Source organism: Melospiza melodia, chromosome 4 (genome assembly GCF_035770615.1).
Source record: "Melospiza melodia melodia isolate bMelMel2 chromosome 4, bMelMel2.pri, whole genome shotgun sequence".
NCBI lineage: Eukaryota > Metazoa > Chordata > Aves > Passeriformes > Passerellidae > Melospiza > Melospiza melodia.
This window is the reverse complement of record NC_086197.1, coordinates 12,389,144-12,409,081: the sequence shown is the minus strand read 5'-3', so window position 1 is coordinate 12,409,081 and position 19,938 is coordinate 12,389,144. Positions and strand designations below refer to the sequence as shown.

Sequence of the window (19,938 nt, the reverse complement as noted above, 5' to 3'; positions counted from 1 at the left end):
AGACAAAGATATGGGAATAGGAATAACAGGTCTTTATTAGTATATATAATAAAACAAACAAACAGCAACAACAACTTTGCCTCTAACAACAAACAGAACCCAAACCCAGTCCCAGCCTTTTGAGCTGCATATAGGGACATCTGCATGGAGCTTAATAATATGGGATATACAAGAAGTCATGTTAGTCACAGGAGATGATTCTTTCCTGATCTGAAACTCTTTAAAATATATTAAATTAGAAGTTGTTGAACAAAAGAGCACTCTGTACATCTCACAAGATTGAGCACTCTCTTATTTCCCTGTCTGAAAAGCAGAGAGCTGCCATCTAGTGAGTGCTCAGATTTGAGAATATCTCATTGAAAAATGTGCTCACCTGCAGCTGTCTGAGAAGCACCAGTCTGAGCATTGCCACAGGAAATGAAATGTTTCTGTTAGTGTGGGTATGGAGGAAACTCAAGAACAACACAGGTTTAGGAAATCTTTATATTCAAGAAGCAGCTCTCTCCTCTGCATTTCAAGCCCTGCTAGTATCACATTCTGTTTTGACAGCTGTCACAAGTTAAATGAAAGATACTTGGGGAAAGAAGGGTTGAGCCTACAGGGGAATTGTTACTTGCAGCACTTGCCAAGAGTTGAAATGTTCTTTTAGTAACATACATGCTCTCTCTTTCTCTTTTCTCCTCTTTTGCTCAACTTTAGTACCTTTTTTTTCTGTAACTTCTATGACAGGAACTGGTGTAATCCAACCTGTGCTACTTTCAGTAGAAAATTACTTTTTGGTATTGTGTGTGCACAGTGCACTCCCTGTCCTGCTCTCGTTTTATTCTACCTCTTCCTCAGTGATTGCCAGCTTCCAGACTTTTCCTAGTGCCACTGTCTGCCTTTCATCTCCCAAATTTAAGCTACAGTTTTGCCATGAGGAAAAGGAATTTATGCTGCCTTTTCCCTTCTTATTTGTTCTCTTCCTAGCTGATACCATTTATCTCCACAAACAACTGTAGCAGTTTGGAATTTTAGGTGACACTCTGCCAAAGGTATTTAATGTAGCTGTTTATTAAATGTTTACACTTTTTGTTTATATTCTGAGGGAAACATTTATAGGCATTGGAGCACAAGGGGCTTCTACATTTGCTTTCTGTTTTGGATGCACACTTGCAGGTCCTTGAAATAAATGTTTTTTTCACTTTAAATAATTTGAACTGTAACTCAAGAGTACCTGAAACTTTTGTTTCTGTAGTCAACCCTTTTTATTGTTCTGTTATTGCAAATAAATATGGTCTCCCACAGTTAGGTAAACTTGGCAGGGAGTTTTCAGAGGCTTAGTCCATGAAAACAGCTATCCCTCTTCTGTATCACACGGTGGCAGAAAGTGCCCAGCAGGTGCTCTGTGATGTACCAGTTTGGTACATCCTATCAGATAACTTCAGTATGGTTTTATAAAGAATTTAGTATTTTGGAAAATTAAGTTTGTTTAGTTATCTGTGCAGGAAGAGCTTATTTTACAGCAAAGTAAGATGTGTTCATCCATGACTTGCAGGATGTGTATTATGGGTGTGTGTAGGATTCACTGAGCTATTACATCATGCAGTAGAAAAGATAATTATATACATAAGATGCTTCTCTCCAGGGCATCATTGTTGTGATGCCTTTCCCCAGCAGGCTTGTGGGTGTCCACAGGGGTGCTATTGATATTTATGGGACAAATTACTGAGACAGAGAGCTGGCAACATATATGTTGCTGCCCTTAATATTTGCTGTGGGGATATGAAGGGTATGGTTCCTTCTTGACACAATAGGGATGATGGCCAACCTTAAGAGATGGTTTTCTGTGCACCAGTAAATCCCTGCATTTTAAAAAAATTGCTTACTTAGGCTGAAGATTGAAGCTGGCACCATTTGAAGGGCTGCTGTAGACTCCAGCGTGGTGACACAGGCAGCTGTTCCCGTGTTTGTCTGTTAGAACTTGTCATTTTGTTTCACAGTATGGAAGGTGCAAGAAGTGACAGGACTAAATAAGCACGGAGGGAACTGACTGTTTTATCAGCTGTGTTAACCAATAAGCTGGGAGTGAAGCTAACTCCATGTCAAGCATTCTAAATTATTTATTTTCAGTCCTGGAACTGTACTTAACATGTTGTTAAGGCAGAGCTGTGTTGACTGGGTAACGTTAATTACACCACTGGAAACACATCACATCAGCTGAAAACAATTGATTCCTGCTATCATTCATGGCTGTGGGTAGAGCTCCAGCTGTTGCAAAACAGGGCAAAGTGTCCTCTTCCATTCATGGAAGTTCTCCTGCATCCACCCACAGCTGCAAGTTAGCTCTTTAATTACTGCCACCAAATATGATGTTTGGTGGTTGTGGGTTTCTTGTATGCCTCTCTTCATTTTATTTATTTTTTTGTGAGTTAAGTGATTGTGTGACTGATCTCCTCTCCATTTGACATGGCATGTCTTAAACATATGAGGATGTTTATTGACCAATCCACCAGTATAAAAGCAAATACTTTAGTTTATACTTTACTGTCCCTGTAAATGCTTTCCCACAACTCCCTTAAAGATTCATCTCTCTCTCCTTAATTCATAGTTAAAATGTTGTGTCCTTCAGAACAGGAAATTTTTGAATCTGGGTTTTCCATTCTTCGCAAAGGCTTTGACTTACAAATCCCTAATGAGAACTGGATGTGACTTGACTAGCATTTGTTTGGATGTGTGCTGATCAAAATAAGGATTTGACTTTCTTCTCTTCTTATTGTTTAGCATTGCAATGAGTTAAGAACTTCAGAATTACCCAGTTGAGAAGAACTGGGAATAAATCTACAAGTAAATGAATGGTTTGCTACTTGCAGTTGCTCCATTCTGTTTTTCTAGATGCTCCTGGTCCATGGTGAATGCAATTAGAGATTCCACATGGTGTGCAGTGTTTGTTCACTAATAACACCTGGCTCTCTGTTTGTAGGTTAGGCCAAAGACCCTGATTCCAGACAGCCTCCCAATCTCCCCGTGCAGAGACCAACCTTCCAAGCAGCCTCCCACCTTCCAGAAGGCAACCATAGTGAGCATCAAAAACCCCAGCCCTGCCCTCCCCACCGCCAACAACACCGTCAGCCATGGACAGACGCACAGCAGCCCGGCCCAAAGTGCCACCGAGCCCGCAGCCCTGTCGTCCCCTCTGAGTGGTGCTGGGGTGGCCTATGCCATCATCTCCACGTCCCCCAGCAATGCTGCTCCCCTCAGCACCAGCGCCGCTGTCTCGGTGGTCAACGACGGCATCAAAGTGCAGCCGCTCCTCATCAGTGCCGACAGCAAGGTGAGTGCCCGGGCAGCAGACACAGGAACTGAGCAAATACTGCCCTGGGAGTGCTGGCAGTGGTTCTTCTCAAAGGAAATAATCAGAAAGCAACGGGAGAATTCTTACACGGACACATAGAAGCTGGCGGACTTTTATCTGTGTACAAGCCTGTTTTTTACTGGGGAAAAAACACATCATTATGTAGACTGGTATTAACAGGACCCTCTGTTAATATGAACTTCTCTTTCCTTAAGCCAATCCTCACTAAAAAAATCCCTGAATTCTGTACAGGCTCACATTTCCTATGGACCCCCTCTTCAATGATACACTGGTACTTGATTTGTTGACTGACGCCAGGGAGTACATAAAATAATCAGAGATTCCCTTCAGTAATGAAGGGAATCACTAATGAAATCCCTGAATTGTGTACAGGCTCAGATTTCCTAAGGACTCCCTCTTCAATGATACAGTGATATTCGATTTGTTGACTGACGCCAGGGAGTACATAAAAAATCAGAGATTCCCTTCTGCTCTTTCAGGGGAAGATCAGATGAAATGAGAGCTCAGGGTTTCAAAACTGACCAAGAGATGAATCAGTAAAAAGAAAAAATTCAAGCTATGAATTACTTCTTTCATCTTTGTACTGCTTTTCAGCATTGGAATGCAAGAACTGCGCCACTCTTATACCAGAGTCAGATTCCATACAGGCTGCTAATGTACCAAGCAGACATTCACTGTAGTTTACTACTGGGATCCTGCTACTTTTGGTCTTGTTGGCAGCACAAGTTCTCATACAGTGCTAAAAAAATATATAGGATGTAGGATGGCTTTTGAGGTAAATAAAGGCAGACATCTCTTCCCCATTTCTTTGACATAAATTATTTTTCTCTTACTTAAAATGACTGCTGTTTCAGAAAACCATCCCTTTTTATGCTCCTGAATCTTCTAGAGTGACTGAGTTGAGATAATGTATCTAACACTTAAATGACATTGATTGAAAATTAGCAATGAAGTAGATGGAAAAGGCCTAGTGTTCAAATCTAATAATCTTTATCTAGAAGGTGATAGTCCTTGGGAAGTCTTTTTGAAGCTTCCACAGTCCTTTTGATTATAGGTATGAAATCATATGTATAGTTCTGTGGGCAGAAATTCATTCCTTTTAATTTAATAGATCCTGGATTATGTGACCTACATCATGTAAATCTTCATGTGGTAATTCAAGCATAAGCAGCTGGATATGCTACCATAAATGTGTGAATGAGATTTGTGTTGTAATTCCTGTAGGTTCTAAACAAGACCTAAATTTAATTTGAATTAAATTTAATTTTTTTTAGTTTATGGAAATCTGGATATCCACTGCTATTAACGAGTAAAGCTGAGGACTGAAGTCTGATCTCAGTTGCCTGAGGAATACCTTCTTTACTATCCCCATTTATTTACTCTGAGAAAACACTGGTATGACTGAGATCAAACTGGGTTTGAAAGCTTAGTTATCTCATCTTTTCTACTTGTACACAAAATAAAATCAAAGGAAAGACCTTAAGATCACTAACAAAAATGCTAAAGCATGCCTTCTCTGCCACCTTCACCAGTCCTCTAAATAGAAAGTGTCCTAATTTTCAGAGGCACTGATCAAGTGACTTAGGCTGCAGCAGGTTTATAATGCACCAATAATAATTAATTTTTAGAAACTTAAGTATGGATTTAGGACCTTAACCTAGGTATCCTGTTGTTTTATGCTTTTGGCTTGTGACTTACATTTCTTATTTGTAGGCTATCAAGTAACCCTTCAAAGAGGACTCAAAGGTTTCAGGCAGAAAAATCCAGTTTCATATAGTGAATTTTGTTATTTGTACATTGTCTTTTAGGTTATCATTATTCAACCTCAAGTCCAAACCCAGACAGAAAGTAAACTGGAGACAAAGAAATCTCCTGAAGAGTCAGCTCAGGGACTGCCTGCTACCAAAAAGAAAAAGGAGGAAAATCCAGAGGTGATTTCTTTTTTTAAATTTTTAATAAATGAGCTACAATGTGGTTAAGTTATGGGGGCCAAATCTAAACATTATTTTCTGTGCATATGTGATTCCTTTATTTGTGCTTGGGGTTCTGCTAGCACCAAATTTGCACAAATTTGGTTTGCATTCAAACCTTCCACTGTCACAAAATGTAAGACTTGGAGGTCTCATAATACCTAAAGGTCTCATAATAATCTGGGCACCCCATGGCTTAGCTGGATTTCTTGTGAAAGGTGTACACAAACTTAAGATATTTTCTTTTATGTTATCCAACATATAGCATCAGATTTAGAGGCTGTATATGAGGTGGAATTAACATTTCTCCTATAAGCTGAGCTTTTAACATCTTTGTAATGAATCTTGCAAATTTTAGATTGTATTAACAGTTTCCTGCATTTGCTGGGTATATGTCTTCCCATATGTACAAAGATTCTAGTGTGAAATACATTAAAATCCTTTAAATTGAGTAAGAGAGTAGAAAACAAGTAATGAGACTAAATCTCTTTTTGGAATTATAAATTTGATTTAAACTGGAAATATAAAGTGCAACTCTTTGTAAAAATGGGGTCTCCTTAAAAGACATTTTGGGTTTTGACTGGATATGTTTACATTGTATTAGGTGTAATTTTAGGGCAGTTTGAGAAGTTATACAGACTGAATCTACTTCTTTTGTGGAAATGCTCAGCTCCTGTGAAATCTTAAACCTCACTGGTCTAATAAATGTGTAGCACAAAAGCATCCTTAGAGCTGTAGGTTTAGGAGAATTATTACAATATAAATTATGTTACTTGAGGCATCCATGTTGTCAATTTTTTCACCATTTTAGGAAGTTCATAAGTTAAAACAGTATTAAGGATAAATATTTTAGCCCAAAATATCACTGCTCTATGTAGAAGCTCTGCAAAACTATGCTTGGGAAAACCTCCCAAGTTTAAAATCTGACCTTTACATGAATCTTCATTACCACAGAATGATGGGACTGAAGAGTTCTGTTTTGTTTAGGCAGGTATTTCCAAAAACTTCTTTATGTTGTAGCACCTTATGGGCAGAAAGACCAGTAGGCCCTGCTTAGAAACAGAATGCTAGAAAAAAGCTTCCATTTTTCTTTGTCTGTAACTTTTCCCCATGGAAAAAATAATTAATAAAAGCCTTCCAGAGAGATGCAGGAGGAGGCAATTGGAATGGGCACACTTTTGGTATGGGATTCAGAAATGTGAGATTTTCATTACATTGCAAACTAGAATATCTCAACAACCTTTTTCTAACCACAGACACTGTTCCTACCCTGTTTACTGGAGCTCTCAAAAACCTTAATTTTCTGGGTAGGGTGCTGACACTGTGCCCTAAACTATGACAATTCCTTTCATATATTTGTGGCACAGCCATAAATAGGTAGGTCTAGAGTTAATTTCTTTTGTTCTTTGAAAGTAAACTTTAGTTGATTATCATGTATTTATGCAATTAGTGTAATTAGAACTAACATCATAATTAGTATAAATACATGTAATGACATAAATAGAACATGTAATTACAAAATGAAATGCTTTTATGAAAATCTTTGTTTTGCTTCATGAAAAGACATACTGTGTATTTCTGAAAGCACTCACGACTCATAAGCAGATGATTAAGTTTAAAGCAAAAACAGCATGGTATTTTTAAAAAGAAAATAGACACTCAAGGCACTTCTCACTTTTATTTATTTTCAAAGCAGAAAACTGAGGCAGGAACTCCAATATGGCTCTGTAGAGAACTTAGTTGGGAGAGACTGGGATTTAATAAATTTGAAATGAGCTAACTAGAAATAACCAGACTTATGAATAACCAGGAATCCCACATGTAGTTATTGAGTGTACCTGAACAAACTGAGAAAAGCAAAGATAATTACTGTCTTTAGCTCCTGGTTTGGTCATCCTGCTGGTGAGCCCTGAAGCTGATCATGACTGAGGAGGAGGAGGAGGAGGAGGAGGCCACCCACTCATTCTCATCAGCAGGGCACAGCTGGGGATGGAGAACAATGGTGATGGATCCAGTGGTGGGCCTTCTCCCACCAGGATGACTTCTGTATAGAAATGGGCTAATTACAGAAGGGAGCTGCTCCTCTGGGGAGAAAATACCCTGGACATTATTTTTTGTGGGTTTTTTGTTAATTTTTTTAGGGGGGGGTTAATATTTTCTTTTTTTCTTGAAGAGACCTGAGTTCAACACAGAGAGAAACAGAATTCTGCCAAAACCGTTTTGGTAATTTAAAAATTCATAGTAGGAAACTATCTGGCAACACTTTTATTCTAAAATGATTTTATCTAAAAGAAAAAATACTGCCATAAATGCTGGTTATTTAGTTACTGGTGTTCTAATTTTTCCTGAGCACAAGAGGGACACATGGCCATTGTGAACTAAATGCTAGTATTAAGCCTGGATTGAAAATCTGGAGAAAATGGAGTCTTGGCTTTGTAACTTCCTCTACAGAGGACAAACAATAGACTCTGTGATATTTGAAACAAAAGTTTTGCAGTGGAAGTCAGATTTTGAGTTGAATACAATCAGCTGCAGAGGTGTGAAACAACAAAACCCATAAAAACAAATAGGCTGTTAATGTAATATGCTTGTTCAAAAGAATACATACAGCTTGTACTAGGATTTTTTTAAAAGGAACCATCTTCTAGTTCCTTTAAAAGGAACTATAAAAACTAACACTTCCTGCATTTAATCATGAGATAATGATCAAGTCCACTTGTGATGGCTCTTCGTATTTTAAGCAAGTATGCAAGCAAGCATTTAGTTAGATACATACTCAAACAATTTTAGCATGAAAAGAGAAAATTGTCTAGCAAAATTCCAGTACACAAATTCCAGTTCAGGTATCAGAAAATATGTGCTTTCTCCACATTTTGATGTTGGGGTGATGCAAGAATTCTGCACTCCATTGAGAAAACACACATTAACCATTCCAGCTTCCTGGTTCTATCCCTAAAATTGTTATTTTTTTGCTCACAGTGCTGAGAAGTAAACTGCCCCTGTTACTTTTTGACAGGGCTGAGGTGAGGCTTGTAATCCTACTCAGTGAATAATTTTCTTCTCAGATCTGCACAGTGGATCAAATATTTATATTTTCCTTCAGTTGTGGGGCCCCACTGTGCCTGGCTGGTGTTTCAGGCATGTAAGGAGTGAATATTACTGAAATCAAGGTCTGACTTGCAAATGAACACGTGTGCGTAATTACCACAGATATGGAAGGCAGAAATACAGTGTGAATATATCTAAATTGCCAGTGCCATTATACCACCATTTTTAAATCTACCTGCAGAGTATGAATCCCTTGAGGTTGTGGAAAAGAAGTATTCCTGTCTGATGTGGGTGTTAGTTCACCTGTTTGACAAAGGTATTTTCACAGATGCATGAATGGTAGAGATGTCCAATCCTAACCCTCTGATTTTGATGAACCCATCCAATAGTTAGACATTTTCATCTACAAAATGAGGATGTTTTTGCTTTCACAATTTCACTAAGTGAAAGTCAGAATTGAAAAGGAAATTGTAGTTCTGGTGACTTACTAGTTGATTTTATCCTGAACTGAAATGTTAAATCAGGTTTTTCACAAAACAGGAAGGTCAGACTAATTTTGGCTTGGAAGTGTTGAAACATGTTATCCTGGCACTCTTTGAATAAAACAATGTTTTGACGTTCTAGTGCTTAAACACTGTGTTTTAGTTGGACCTAAATCTATACATTTTTTTTGAGGTATGATAATTACATTTTCCTATGGTCTTTGTACACTTCCTTGGACTGTGGGCTTTGCTGGCTTGGATTTCCCAAGAGCTTGAGTTTCACAGTCAGATTGTCTCTCCTGTGGAATTGAACCTCAATCCAACAAGATTGTTCTGCACAGCAGAAAGAGGAGGCCCCCAAAGCCCCAAAGACTGAAAAACCAAGGAGTTCAGTTCAGTTTGGGCTTGGAACAACACAGTGTAATTTCAGTTTTCATCAAAAACATGCAATAAAAACTTCAGGAAGACCTTTCTGTAAGGAAAGATTTTCCAGTGAGAAATCACTGACAGAAAATTTAGAATCTGCTCAAATACTTGTCCTGTCACTGTATCAGCATGTTCTGAAGATTTTTTGGGTATGAAGATATGTTTTGTGCATGTATAGTTTAGAAGATTGTGAATAATATTTTAGATCAGATTTCACGCTGCAAAATTAGTTCACCAGTGTCAGTGGGAGATGTTTGTTCACTCCCCATTGAGGAAAAATATTGGATCAGTATATATCTTAAAATCCATGCCCAAGATGTTATTTTTAAAACTTGGGAAGATTAATTTTTGGGAGTTTTTATATTTGGTTGGTTGGTTTTAGTTTTTTGTTTGTTTTTTTTTAGTGGGAGGGGACTTTCAATATGCTTCTGATGTCTTGTTTAGTGCTGTACAGTTCATACTTGTTTCACTTCATACAGCTTGCTCATATCCAATAAAAACAGTGTGTCATGACCAGATTGTAAAAAATAATACAAAATTACTTCACTACAGAATTGAGTAAAAATCCAGCCAGCAATGTGAAATTGAACTGGTTGAATTGACTGAATATTGGTCATGTGCTGTGTATGATCAGCAGGCACTGAGCATTTGCTTCAGACATCTTTGAACTGCTTGAGTTTATGTAATCATACAAGGAGAACCAGGCATATCTCAAACAAATCTTCTGTTAAAATTCTTTACATTACTATGCATTCAAATAAGATACATTTCTAAAAGATTTTTACTGGGTTTATTCTGTCAATGCTAATTTTATTTATTTTCTTACCATGATCATTATAGTAGAAAATCTAACCTGTTTATTTTTTCCTCAGAAAATTGCCTTCATGGTAGCACTAGGACTGGTTACAACAGAACATTTGGAAGGTAAGGTGGCATATGTTGATTTACAGTTCAGTTTTTGAGTGAAATCTTTTCTGTTGGCTTCTCTGCCAGAGCATATTACTGAGGATTGTGTTCAAATGGCTTTTGAATCTCTCCAGAGAAGGACATTCCACAGCCTCTCTGGGCAATCTGTTCAGTGTTCTGTTACCCTTCTGGAAAAGAAGTTCTTCCTCATGTTCAGGATGAACTTCCTGGGCATCAGTTTCTTCACTTTGCCTCTTGTCCTGCTGCTGGGCACCAAGGAGCACAGCCCAGCCCATGCTCTGATCCCTGCCTGCAGATATTTATACACATCAACAAGATTCCCTCCCAGTTTTCCTTCTCTCCTACTCTGAAGGGCATGAAAACTGAAAAAAATGAAAATGAAAAAATCAGATGAAAGGTTACCTTTGCACAGTTGTGCCTTTCAGTGTCACAGTAGTGGGTGACCTTAGCTGTGCCTCCCACCCCATGGCAAAGCTCAAGGGGCACGAGGGCTGGCCCTGCTTGGCACAGGCTGGTGTTTGGGCTCACTCAGTCACCATGGTCCTCTAAAAGATGTTAAGACCTGGGAGAAACAGTGAAACAAAAATCCTGCCAGGGCTCTGACTGCCACTGATCTGGTTGATGGATCTATGAGGTTCAGAGATGTTTGCCCAGATATGCAGCAAGTGCCCTCTGCTCTCTCCCATGTGAGATGGACTTTCATTTTTGGGTGGATTGTCTGTCACCTCTAGAGTTCCACAGTGAACTTCACAGAGGTGAAAATCTGGCATTTGTTTCATAAGATTTTACTTACTTAAGACTACTTCTCAAAGAATTCCTTCCCTCCTTTTTCCCCACTTAGCCAAAAACTTAACAAACTTCCCATCAAACCCTGTGTTTGCCTGAAAGCATCTAGCATGTCTTCTCAGGCTCCTGAATATGACTTCAAACAAATATTGCACATAAGCTAAAATCAGCATTGCATCCTCTTCAGTTTCCTTCTCCAACCTTCCAAATATAGCTTGCAAAACTTAGCAGATTTGTATCTTTCTTTGCCTCAGCTTTGTTGCTCTGAAATTAGAGATGAGGTGGGGGAGGAAAAGAGTTTGTTAAGCAAATTTTCCAGTGGCATGAGACAAGTTGGGGTGGCAGAATAGTTCTCATGGGCAAGATGATGCAGGTATTTTGAAGAAAAGATTTGCACCCTGATGGTTTTAGTTACAAGTTCAGCTACAACAAGTTGGTGTGGTTCCACCAGTAAAAGGGGAGAAAACTAATATCTGTGTCAGCTGGCAGTGATTCTTGATCACAAAAAGTGTTAATGGCAATAGATGTTTACCACCCATCCCATGGACCATAGTAAACAAAATACTTAGGAATTTCTAGTGCACTGAGTTTAACTTTTATGTGCTTTAGACTTAGGAGCATGCTTAGCTACCTCACTGTCTCAAGGTATCTATCTTTTTTTGATTTCTTTTTACTCAGATTTCCAGTTCTTTGGTTTTAAGACAAGTTGTGAATTAGTGAGAATATATATCTGAATTGTAGTATCTCCTCAGTATATGCAGCAGGTTTCCTGTGCGTCTTGTTTCTATTTTTCAGTGTTTTTCCTCTTTAAATCTGCATTTAAAAAAATAATTTAATGTCCCAGTGACTGAGAATTCGAAAGCAGTTGAAAGAAATTTTAAGCCTTCATAATTTTTAATCCCTTAATGGTCATGGATTGAAATGGAAATCAAAAAGCTACAACAATCTGGGGAGAAGATTTATAATCCAAAAAGTGCAAATGATGATTGGTTCTTTTTTTCTTTGTCTAAGGAAAACAGGACAATACTTGAAATTATGCAGAAATACAAATTATGCTTACAATAGAGAAGACTTAATTTTGAATAATTCTGTACCCTTTGATTTTATTGAAACTAATGAATTGTTTGTGTGGATTTATTGCTTATGTTCAAAATGCCAGAAGTGCTCTTCTCTGTTCTACACCAAGTGTGGAGATGCTCATTTTAAACCAAGCTGCTGCAACACTCACCATGCAGAATCAATTCTTGAAGACAAATTCACTTTTTATATTTCTACTAGCATTAAATAAACGGTTCCAGCCAAGAGCTATTTACTATGGAAAGGGTATTTCTTCATCAGAATTGGTGATTACAACTGTCAGAGATTTCCTTATAGCTTTCACATGTTAAAGGTTATTATTTTACTGTGTCATGTTTACAGTTATCATTCGTTGCTATATATCAGGAAGCAGTAGTCATTACACAGTTCAGTTTATTTTTAAAACTTCTAATTATTTTTCAATTTCACATTTTTGGAATTTAACTTTATCAAGATTGGATCATTAAAAGCTTATTCATATAGTATCTCTAATTCACAGTGTTACAGTTTTTTTCAATTTTATTCATTAATTTTCTGGTGAAGGGCTGTGATCCACTTCTATGTGTGTTTCTCTATCTGCCCAGAAGCTTTTCCACCTGACCTCCACACTAGCATTCCCTGCCTGGGGAAAGAGCTCAGTTCTGCAGAGCCTGAGTGTGAGGCATCTTTACCAGTAAATAAACACAGCTGCTTCCACTAACTGACAGTCTGCAAGGTGCAGCTTTCCCTGAAGGAAAATTGCCATCACAGGCTTCATAGAATGACCATGCAGAGTGCTGATTGGTGAAGGCAGCAGCTCACTGGAGTTTGGCCTCCAACATAAAGCTATCTTTAAATTCATTCATCTTTGTCAAATGTATTACCATTTAATTTTTCCTGTTTCGTTTCTATTTTTTAAATTGATAAGCTAAGGAATAAGGTAGCTTAATTCTGTGATGAAGTGCATGGTTGTAACATATTGAATCTCTTTCTCTAGGCTATTACAAACACCTTTTAGCATTACAATTTTGTAAAAAAAAGATAGAAAGCAAAACTTTAAAAGAAGGACCTTTAGTTCAGGTCACTCTAAGAATGCATGTCCATCTAGATTACTGAAATATTTATGATTTCATCAATTGAGACAAATTTAATTTAACTTTATTGCGTCATGGTCTGAAAAGTGCACAATATTTTTTTAGGAGAAGTAACAAGTAACAAAAGACAGCACACCAGTGTATGCTTTTGCTCTGTCTAGGTGTAATTATTGACAGAACCACTCCACATGTACATAGATGTATGGTATTTTTGTTCCACTAAGGAAGTGCTCTCCCTCCCTGATGGCTGCATAGGGTATTGTACATCTCGAGGTGTTTCCATTTATTTCTCTCTCTCTCTCTTCTTTTCCATCTATTCCAACTGCTATTACTTTTTGTCCCAGCAAGCTCTTATCTCTGTACCATAGCAATGCCTCTTCAAAAGCTGCATTCCAAGTATCTGCCATCTGTGTGATTCAGACCCCACCAGATATTTTCTGTTGCCTTGGTGAGAGCATGTACCAAAGAAATTTTCTCTTTAACTTGGGACTAAGAAGGACCAAGAGCAACAGATCCATCACTGTCCTTTTATTATATTCTTGCCCCAGTTACATTACAAAGAAAACTCTGCTGCATTGAATTCTTTGTTTCTTTTTTTGGGCCATTGAAAGTCACAGTTGTGTATCCCTGTAGCACTCACCCTGCTGCTGAGGCACAATTCCCTTTAGAGGCTTTCAGAGAGCCTGGGAGCTTCAGGATGGATATTTCAGCATAGACACTTGAGCATTTCATAGGAAATATTTTCACGGCAGGACAGAACTGTTTCCCAGACAAGATCCTGTGTTTTGGAGTCTGCATAGCCTGAATGATGTTGATGTGATGTTACAGTGATTACAGCTGCAGCACTTAGCTCTCATCCTAGTGCAGCTTCAGATCACACATTTCTTGGTGGTGAGATTCTGTGCAGCCCCCTGAGTCACATGGCAGCTTGTGACTGTGCTATTTGAAGTGCCCTGGAAGACACCTTCTGAACATGAGAGTTCCTGTGCCACAGGAAAGCCCAGCTAGTAGTTACTCTCCTGTTTTTCTTGTCCATCAGTTTCCTTCTGATGCACCCATCACTCCAAGCACAGCAGCTTAGCCAATACTCTTTTGTGAAGGGAAAGTTTTAAATCCATTCTTGGAAGTTTTTAAATCCAATCTTGGAAGTTAGGCCAGTACAAAACCCATGTAAAGTATTGGCCTCATCTCCAGGGACACTATGTCCAAGACATGACCAAAAATACTGACACTCTGTACTGGAGCAGTGCTTAAAATGGTATATGGGAATGATCAACACTTGAAACTTGCTGGAAACCAGAACTAAATGCTGGGGATCCAGTCCCCAAGTATATAAACACCCTGAAAGCTCACCTGCATCTTACTGTTGGATTACAGGTGGGGGATCTTGCTGAATACCCTGAAGGGCATTTTCTGGTGCTGAGTGTGTTCTGAGATAGACCTCTTCAGCTCAGATGCTGAGGAAAGACACCAGATCTCCTGCATAATCAGATGGTGTCCTGAGTTTCTGTTGGGTGGGCTCCAGGTCCTCTGGGCTGGAGAAGATCCTCCTGCCAGTTCCTCTCCTTCTGAGACAAAGCAAGATAGAAAAGAGGTATCACCACCATGGGGGCATTTAGAATACCCTCTGGTACCTCAGCGCCAAGTCTGAAATTGACCTTACAATATTCACACCGGAAATATTTTGGAATAGAGCACACACTTCATGTCATGGGATGGATGCTGTGGTTCTCCTTGCTAAAATGTGTGTGGGGTTTATCAAAATAATAGGCTCTAAAAGACATGCTTGCAATAATCTCAGCATTCTGAACTGACATCAAGAGCTGGAGAAAGAAATTCCATGTGATGTAAATGGAATCCTGGCTCAGTTCAAAGTACATTAAACCTACAGATTTCTGTGGCTGAATAATCTGCTCCATCTCTCTGTGTTTCCAGAGTTGTGCACATGGCTGGTGGTTGCTAAACACAGCCCTCAGCATGTGTCATCTTCAGTAGGTGTCACCATTTAGTGGAAGGGAGTTGTGGAAGTTTAGTGGAAGGAATAAAATGGGCTGCAATCCAAAGAGCCATCTGTGTGCTGGTGTTTGCAGTGACACAAGCATGCACATATGACTCAAAATGACATTTTGCAAGCTCAGGATTATGAAGTTATGTTCTGGGTGGATAAATCATCACTGAATCCACCTGTGCCTTTTCAACTATACTTTTTCTAACCTTCATGGAGCAGAGTACTCTGAAGGCTCTCTGATGATGCTTGCTGAATATGTGTCTGAAGAGATCATAATAAAATTCTTGTAGGGCAGCAGAAGTCTACCTTGAAAGAAGAAAAAAATAAAAAAATGCCTGTGAATCTCACAAGGAAAAGCTTATTAATGTCAAACCTTGAACTGCAACAAATATCAATGTTGATGCAACACAATTGTACTTTAGAAAATGAAACAGAACTCAAAGATCAAGGGGCTGAGGGTAAGATCATTTTGCTTTACAAGTTATATCTACATTTGTCCCCGATGAATGAGAAATTCACAGTTCGTGTTCCTTTCCATGGTTACAGAAATCCAGAGCAAGCGTCAGGAAAGAAAGAGAAGAAGCACAGCAAATCCAGCCTACAGTGGACTCTTGGAAACAGAGGTACTTCATCATTCACTTCTTTTACCACAGCTCTAATTCATATCAATAAAAGGTCTAAGTGTGTCTTACTACAAAAATATATATGAATGCAAAACCACAGCTACTTGTAAAGAGATCCTGATGTAGAAAAGAAGAAAATATCTCAGTGGCGAAGCAATAGGTTTTCACCACACAACGTCACTTGCTCCAAACTAGAACTCATCTTAGTTTTAATAAAGTCCAAGAGAACTAAATTAGTGTGGGACGTAATTACTTTTATCTACAAAGGCAGTCCCTTTAGATCATAACTGGACAACACAAGTGCTGCATTATGTTCAAATGTGCATTGCTATTTCTCTTTTCTTACCAAATAAGAAATTCTCTTTTCTTATATCCCAAATTATTATTATTGTTATTGTTATTATCTTTTTTCAATTTGTCACATTCATAAAAGGGGTGTGTTGGTTTATGAATCATTGTGGTCTGCAGAGGGTATAGAAATCTGCATAATAAATATAATAATGCATGATTAAAAATTAAATGCTCTGGATAATCTCTGTTGTCTGTTACACTTACACTGTTGCATTTATAGAAGTATTACAATTTGGTCCTGCCTAATATTGGATTGCAAACTTGGTGTAAAAGCAGCATATAAATAGGCTTAACATTTTATAGATTTTTTTTTTTGATTCTAAACTAGCATATATGCATTTATTCAGCTAATTAAAATTTCATGTTTAAAATTTCAGCACTATTTGGGTTTACTGTCTGAACTTTCTACTGGGATGAAACTCAGTTGTAGCCAGCTCTCCATTTAAGCAAGGCCTCTCTGTGTTCTGAGTTCTCTAGGACTAAAGAAAGTGATTATTCTTTATTTAGGCATAAGTGATGCAGAATTTCTGCTATGCCAGTATTTCAGATTCCTGTCTTTGTTGGCAGATAGCAAACAGATGAGACTATGAAGAAACACACTGCTGCAGTCAAACTGCTGAGTTGTTTGGTTGTTCTTTTTTTGAAAGCACTGGAGATTTTTATACTCCAGAACAGCTCTGGGCACTTGAGTTCTTCAGGATTCCTCAACTATTTTTTTTCAGTGCAAATACTGATGTCCAAATGAGCAGTATTTACCACAGTAGGAACTTTAGCCTTGCTAGCATTAAATCTGTGGCTTTTTAGACATTTTTGTCCTGATTATTAAAATACTTGTAGCAGAATTTTGTGGCTATAGCTAGATTGGTGTTTGTGACAAACTCTACTACCTTGGATATGTGGAAGAGAAGATGGCCTAGGTCTACTGCACCCCTAGTTCATATTTCTCATAATATCTATTCTCAAAAGCATATGCTTGAATGAAGGATGGCACAGAGAAAGAAATGTCTGTACAGGACTCCTGTGGCTGATCAGCTGTGTCCTCATTAGGAGCTGTCATTAACTACTGACCATGGGGATTGTCATCCAAGTAAAATGGAGGCAGATGTTTTTTCTCTAATCAATTAGCTGCTCAGACGGGTTTGCTAATCAGGGAGTTGAGGTATTGGTGGCATTTCAGGCATTTTGGTGCAGTTTAATTTAGTCTACTGAATGATCTTTAATTCATTATTGTTTAAATTGAAATTGCATGTAAATTAGACCTTTTATTTGCCAACACCCCTCAAAATGGCAGGAGCTCAGCATTTGTAGTAGTGATACTTTGACTACAAAAATATGATCACAGTCTTATGTCTTCACTTGAATGGTGTGCTTTTTCTTCTCAAAGCTTTTTTCCTTAAAAAAGTGAGATACCATTTTATTTTCATAGCCTCAGTAGCCTTGTTTCCATAGGAAATGGTTATGTTTTGTGCTTGTTAATTTTTGCAGAAAGAAACATCTATTCAAAGTTCATTAACAGACTCTCAGGCACCCAACTATAAGAGGATAGTTTGTTCACTACAGAATAAAAAATTCAGTAGCAAAACTCCTCTAATTTTATATATATAACCCTTTCCTATGAAAAAAAAAAGGCTATTGAGGCTATGAAAATAAAATGATATCTCATATATTCAGTGCATATATATAGATGAAGGTGAGAAACCCATCACCATTTCTATATATGCAAATAAAAATGTCATCTCACAGCAACAATTTTTCCTTATGGACATTGTTTGGCTTGGAGTTAGTTTTGCTGTAGTCTTGCCCTTACTAATCCATACCACATATCCTGCAACCCCATCAATAACATTCACAATTTGTATTTCTCCCTTCTTAACAAAAAACTGCTGTATGGAAAACTTGTTAGAAAGATAAATCATGCACCTGTTTGACTGACTGTGTCAGTGGTCTCTAAGTAGCTTTTGGAGAGCTGGTTAGGTATGAGGTAAGCCCATGGAGGTTGATAATGTGAAATGTAAGAGAAAACCAGAGCACTGCAATGATATGGGGGTTGGTTTCTTTTCCCTTCCAGAGGAAACGCCTTGCATCGAATTATTTGAATAATCCCTTGTTCCTTTCAACGACAGGTAAGCATATTTTTGAATGAATATACTACTCTTCTAATGATGTGTTGAAAATTTATTAGTAGGATTTCATATGAGTTACTGTTAGGATACTACAGAGCATTGCTTTGTGTAATGTCACTGTATTTTTTAATATGGAGTGAAAAGAAATTGTTTTCCTGCAAAAACAATGGAAGGGTTTTGTAGAGATGGATCCAAAACCTCTGCAATCAGTGGGAAATCTGATCCCTGGCACTGTTTTGGTTTGAAAAGACAGGTGTCTGCTAAGGAAGGCAGGAGCCTCCCTTGAAATGGAAAATGTAAACCTCTTCCCTCTGAAATATTATAATATTGAAATTAAGGGGCTCTCAGGCAAAGATATGACAGTAGGAATAACAGTTTTTTATTAGGGGGAAGAAAAATAGTAATGTAGTAATACAAAACAACACTGACAGAGTCAGAATAGGCCCTGACACCCTATGGGTCAGGGTGATGGTTGCACAGTCCCATTAAATGGTGGCTCAGCCCTCCTGCAGTGATAGGGGTAGTTCTGTTGGAGCAGGGATCCTGTACAAGAGTGGAGTTTTCTTCTGAAGGTCCTGTGGTGCTGTAGATGGGTTTGGTCTTCCTCTGGGAATCCAGTGGAGAAGAAAGCTGCTTCTCTGGGAAGTGGAAAAGGCTGTCTCTGGTGTTCCAAATCTCAGATTATATCCAGGTAGGAATGCTTGGCTCCTCCCCCTGGGCAGAGTGTCTCATAATGGGATTGTGTAATTTTTATTAGTTATGCAGTGAGACTCAATGGCTCATTAACAGATGACATTTTTTAGAGGGAGGATTGTTTGTGCAGGGGATAAAGAAAACTGGCCCTCCTGGTTTTAATGGTTGGCCCAATTAACAGCAGATAACTGCCTCACCTCTAACAGATGGCAATAGATTACACAACCCCAGCCACATCTTGCAACCTAAACCAGGCACTTTAAGCACCATGCAGTGAGAGAACTGATTGAAGAAAGTAGTGTTGCCAACCCCAAGTACTTAAAAATACATTTTAAAAAATTATTACTATTTTAGACTTTTTTTGCCTCTTCCGACTGGCTTTAAGAAACTGCTCTCCATCCTCAAGCATCAGAAATTTTCCACAAATTTTGCTTCAGTAACAAGGACTGAAAGCCAGTTTTTATGATTCCAGGAGGTAGAGTCATAAATCTAGACCTGATGACCTTCAAGATGCCTTCCAGACTTGTACATAAGAACTTAATATCTGAAACTTAATAGCAAATGCCTTGAGAATTAACAAACTCAGAGGAGCCATTTCGGGATGCTGATGATTAGCTCAGGGGAAGAAGCACATTTCAGGAAAAAATGTGCAACACAGAGAAGACAAAGAGTTGGGAATGAGAAGTGAAACACAGAGAATGCTGCGTATAGTTTAATTCTTTAGACAAGACCCATGTACTATTTTAAGAAAGAAAGTGAGAAACTTCTGTTTCAGAAGCCAGTAAAGAAATTCAATTCTGTCCTTGCCCTTGTTTTGCCTTTATAACTTTTTCTCTACTGAGAAGCTATAGAGATAAGGGAAGAGAGACCTTTATCTAAGTCAAATATTATTTCAGTATTAGGAGCATTTTCAGGGGTAATTATAATTGAGACATGAAGTTTTGACAGTTTTTCAGTGTTTGCTTGATCTCACTGTCAAGTGTCATGTTTTGTGCT

General features: G+C 38.3%; 1 protein-coding gene across 3 annotated transcripts in view; it reads left to right on the top strand.

Annotated features, from left to right (window-relative positions):
• The window catches only part of PHF21B (PHD finger protein 21B), a 133,903-nt gene that overhangs the window by 103,659 nt on the left and 10,306 nt on the right, over positions 1–19,938 (top strand). For all 3 annotated transcript variants that reach the window (XM_063153927.1, XM_063153929.1, XM_063153928.1), the window contains 5 exons: positions 2,963–3,313; positions 5,164–5,286; positions 10,154–10,205; positions 15,699–15,775; positions 18,195–18,249. In XM_063153927.1, coding sequence (XP_063009997.1) covers positions 2,963–3,313; positions 5,164–5,286; positions 10,154–10,205; positions 15,699–15,775; positions 18,195–18,249 — 658 coding nt within the window. The remainder of the gene's footprint in view (positions 1–2,962; positions 3,314–5,163; positions 5,287–10,153; positions 10,206–15,698; positions 15,776–18,194; positions 18,250–19,938) is intronic.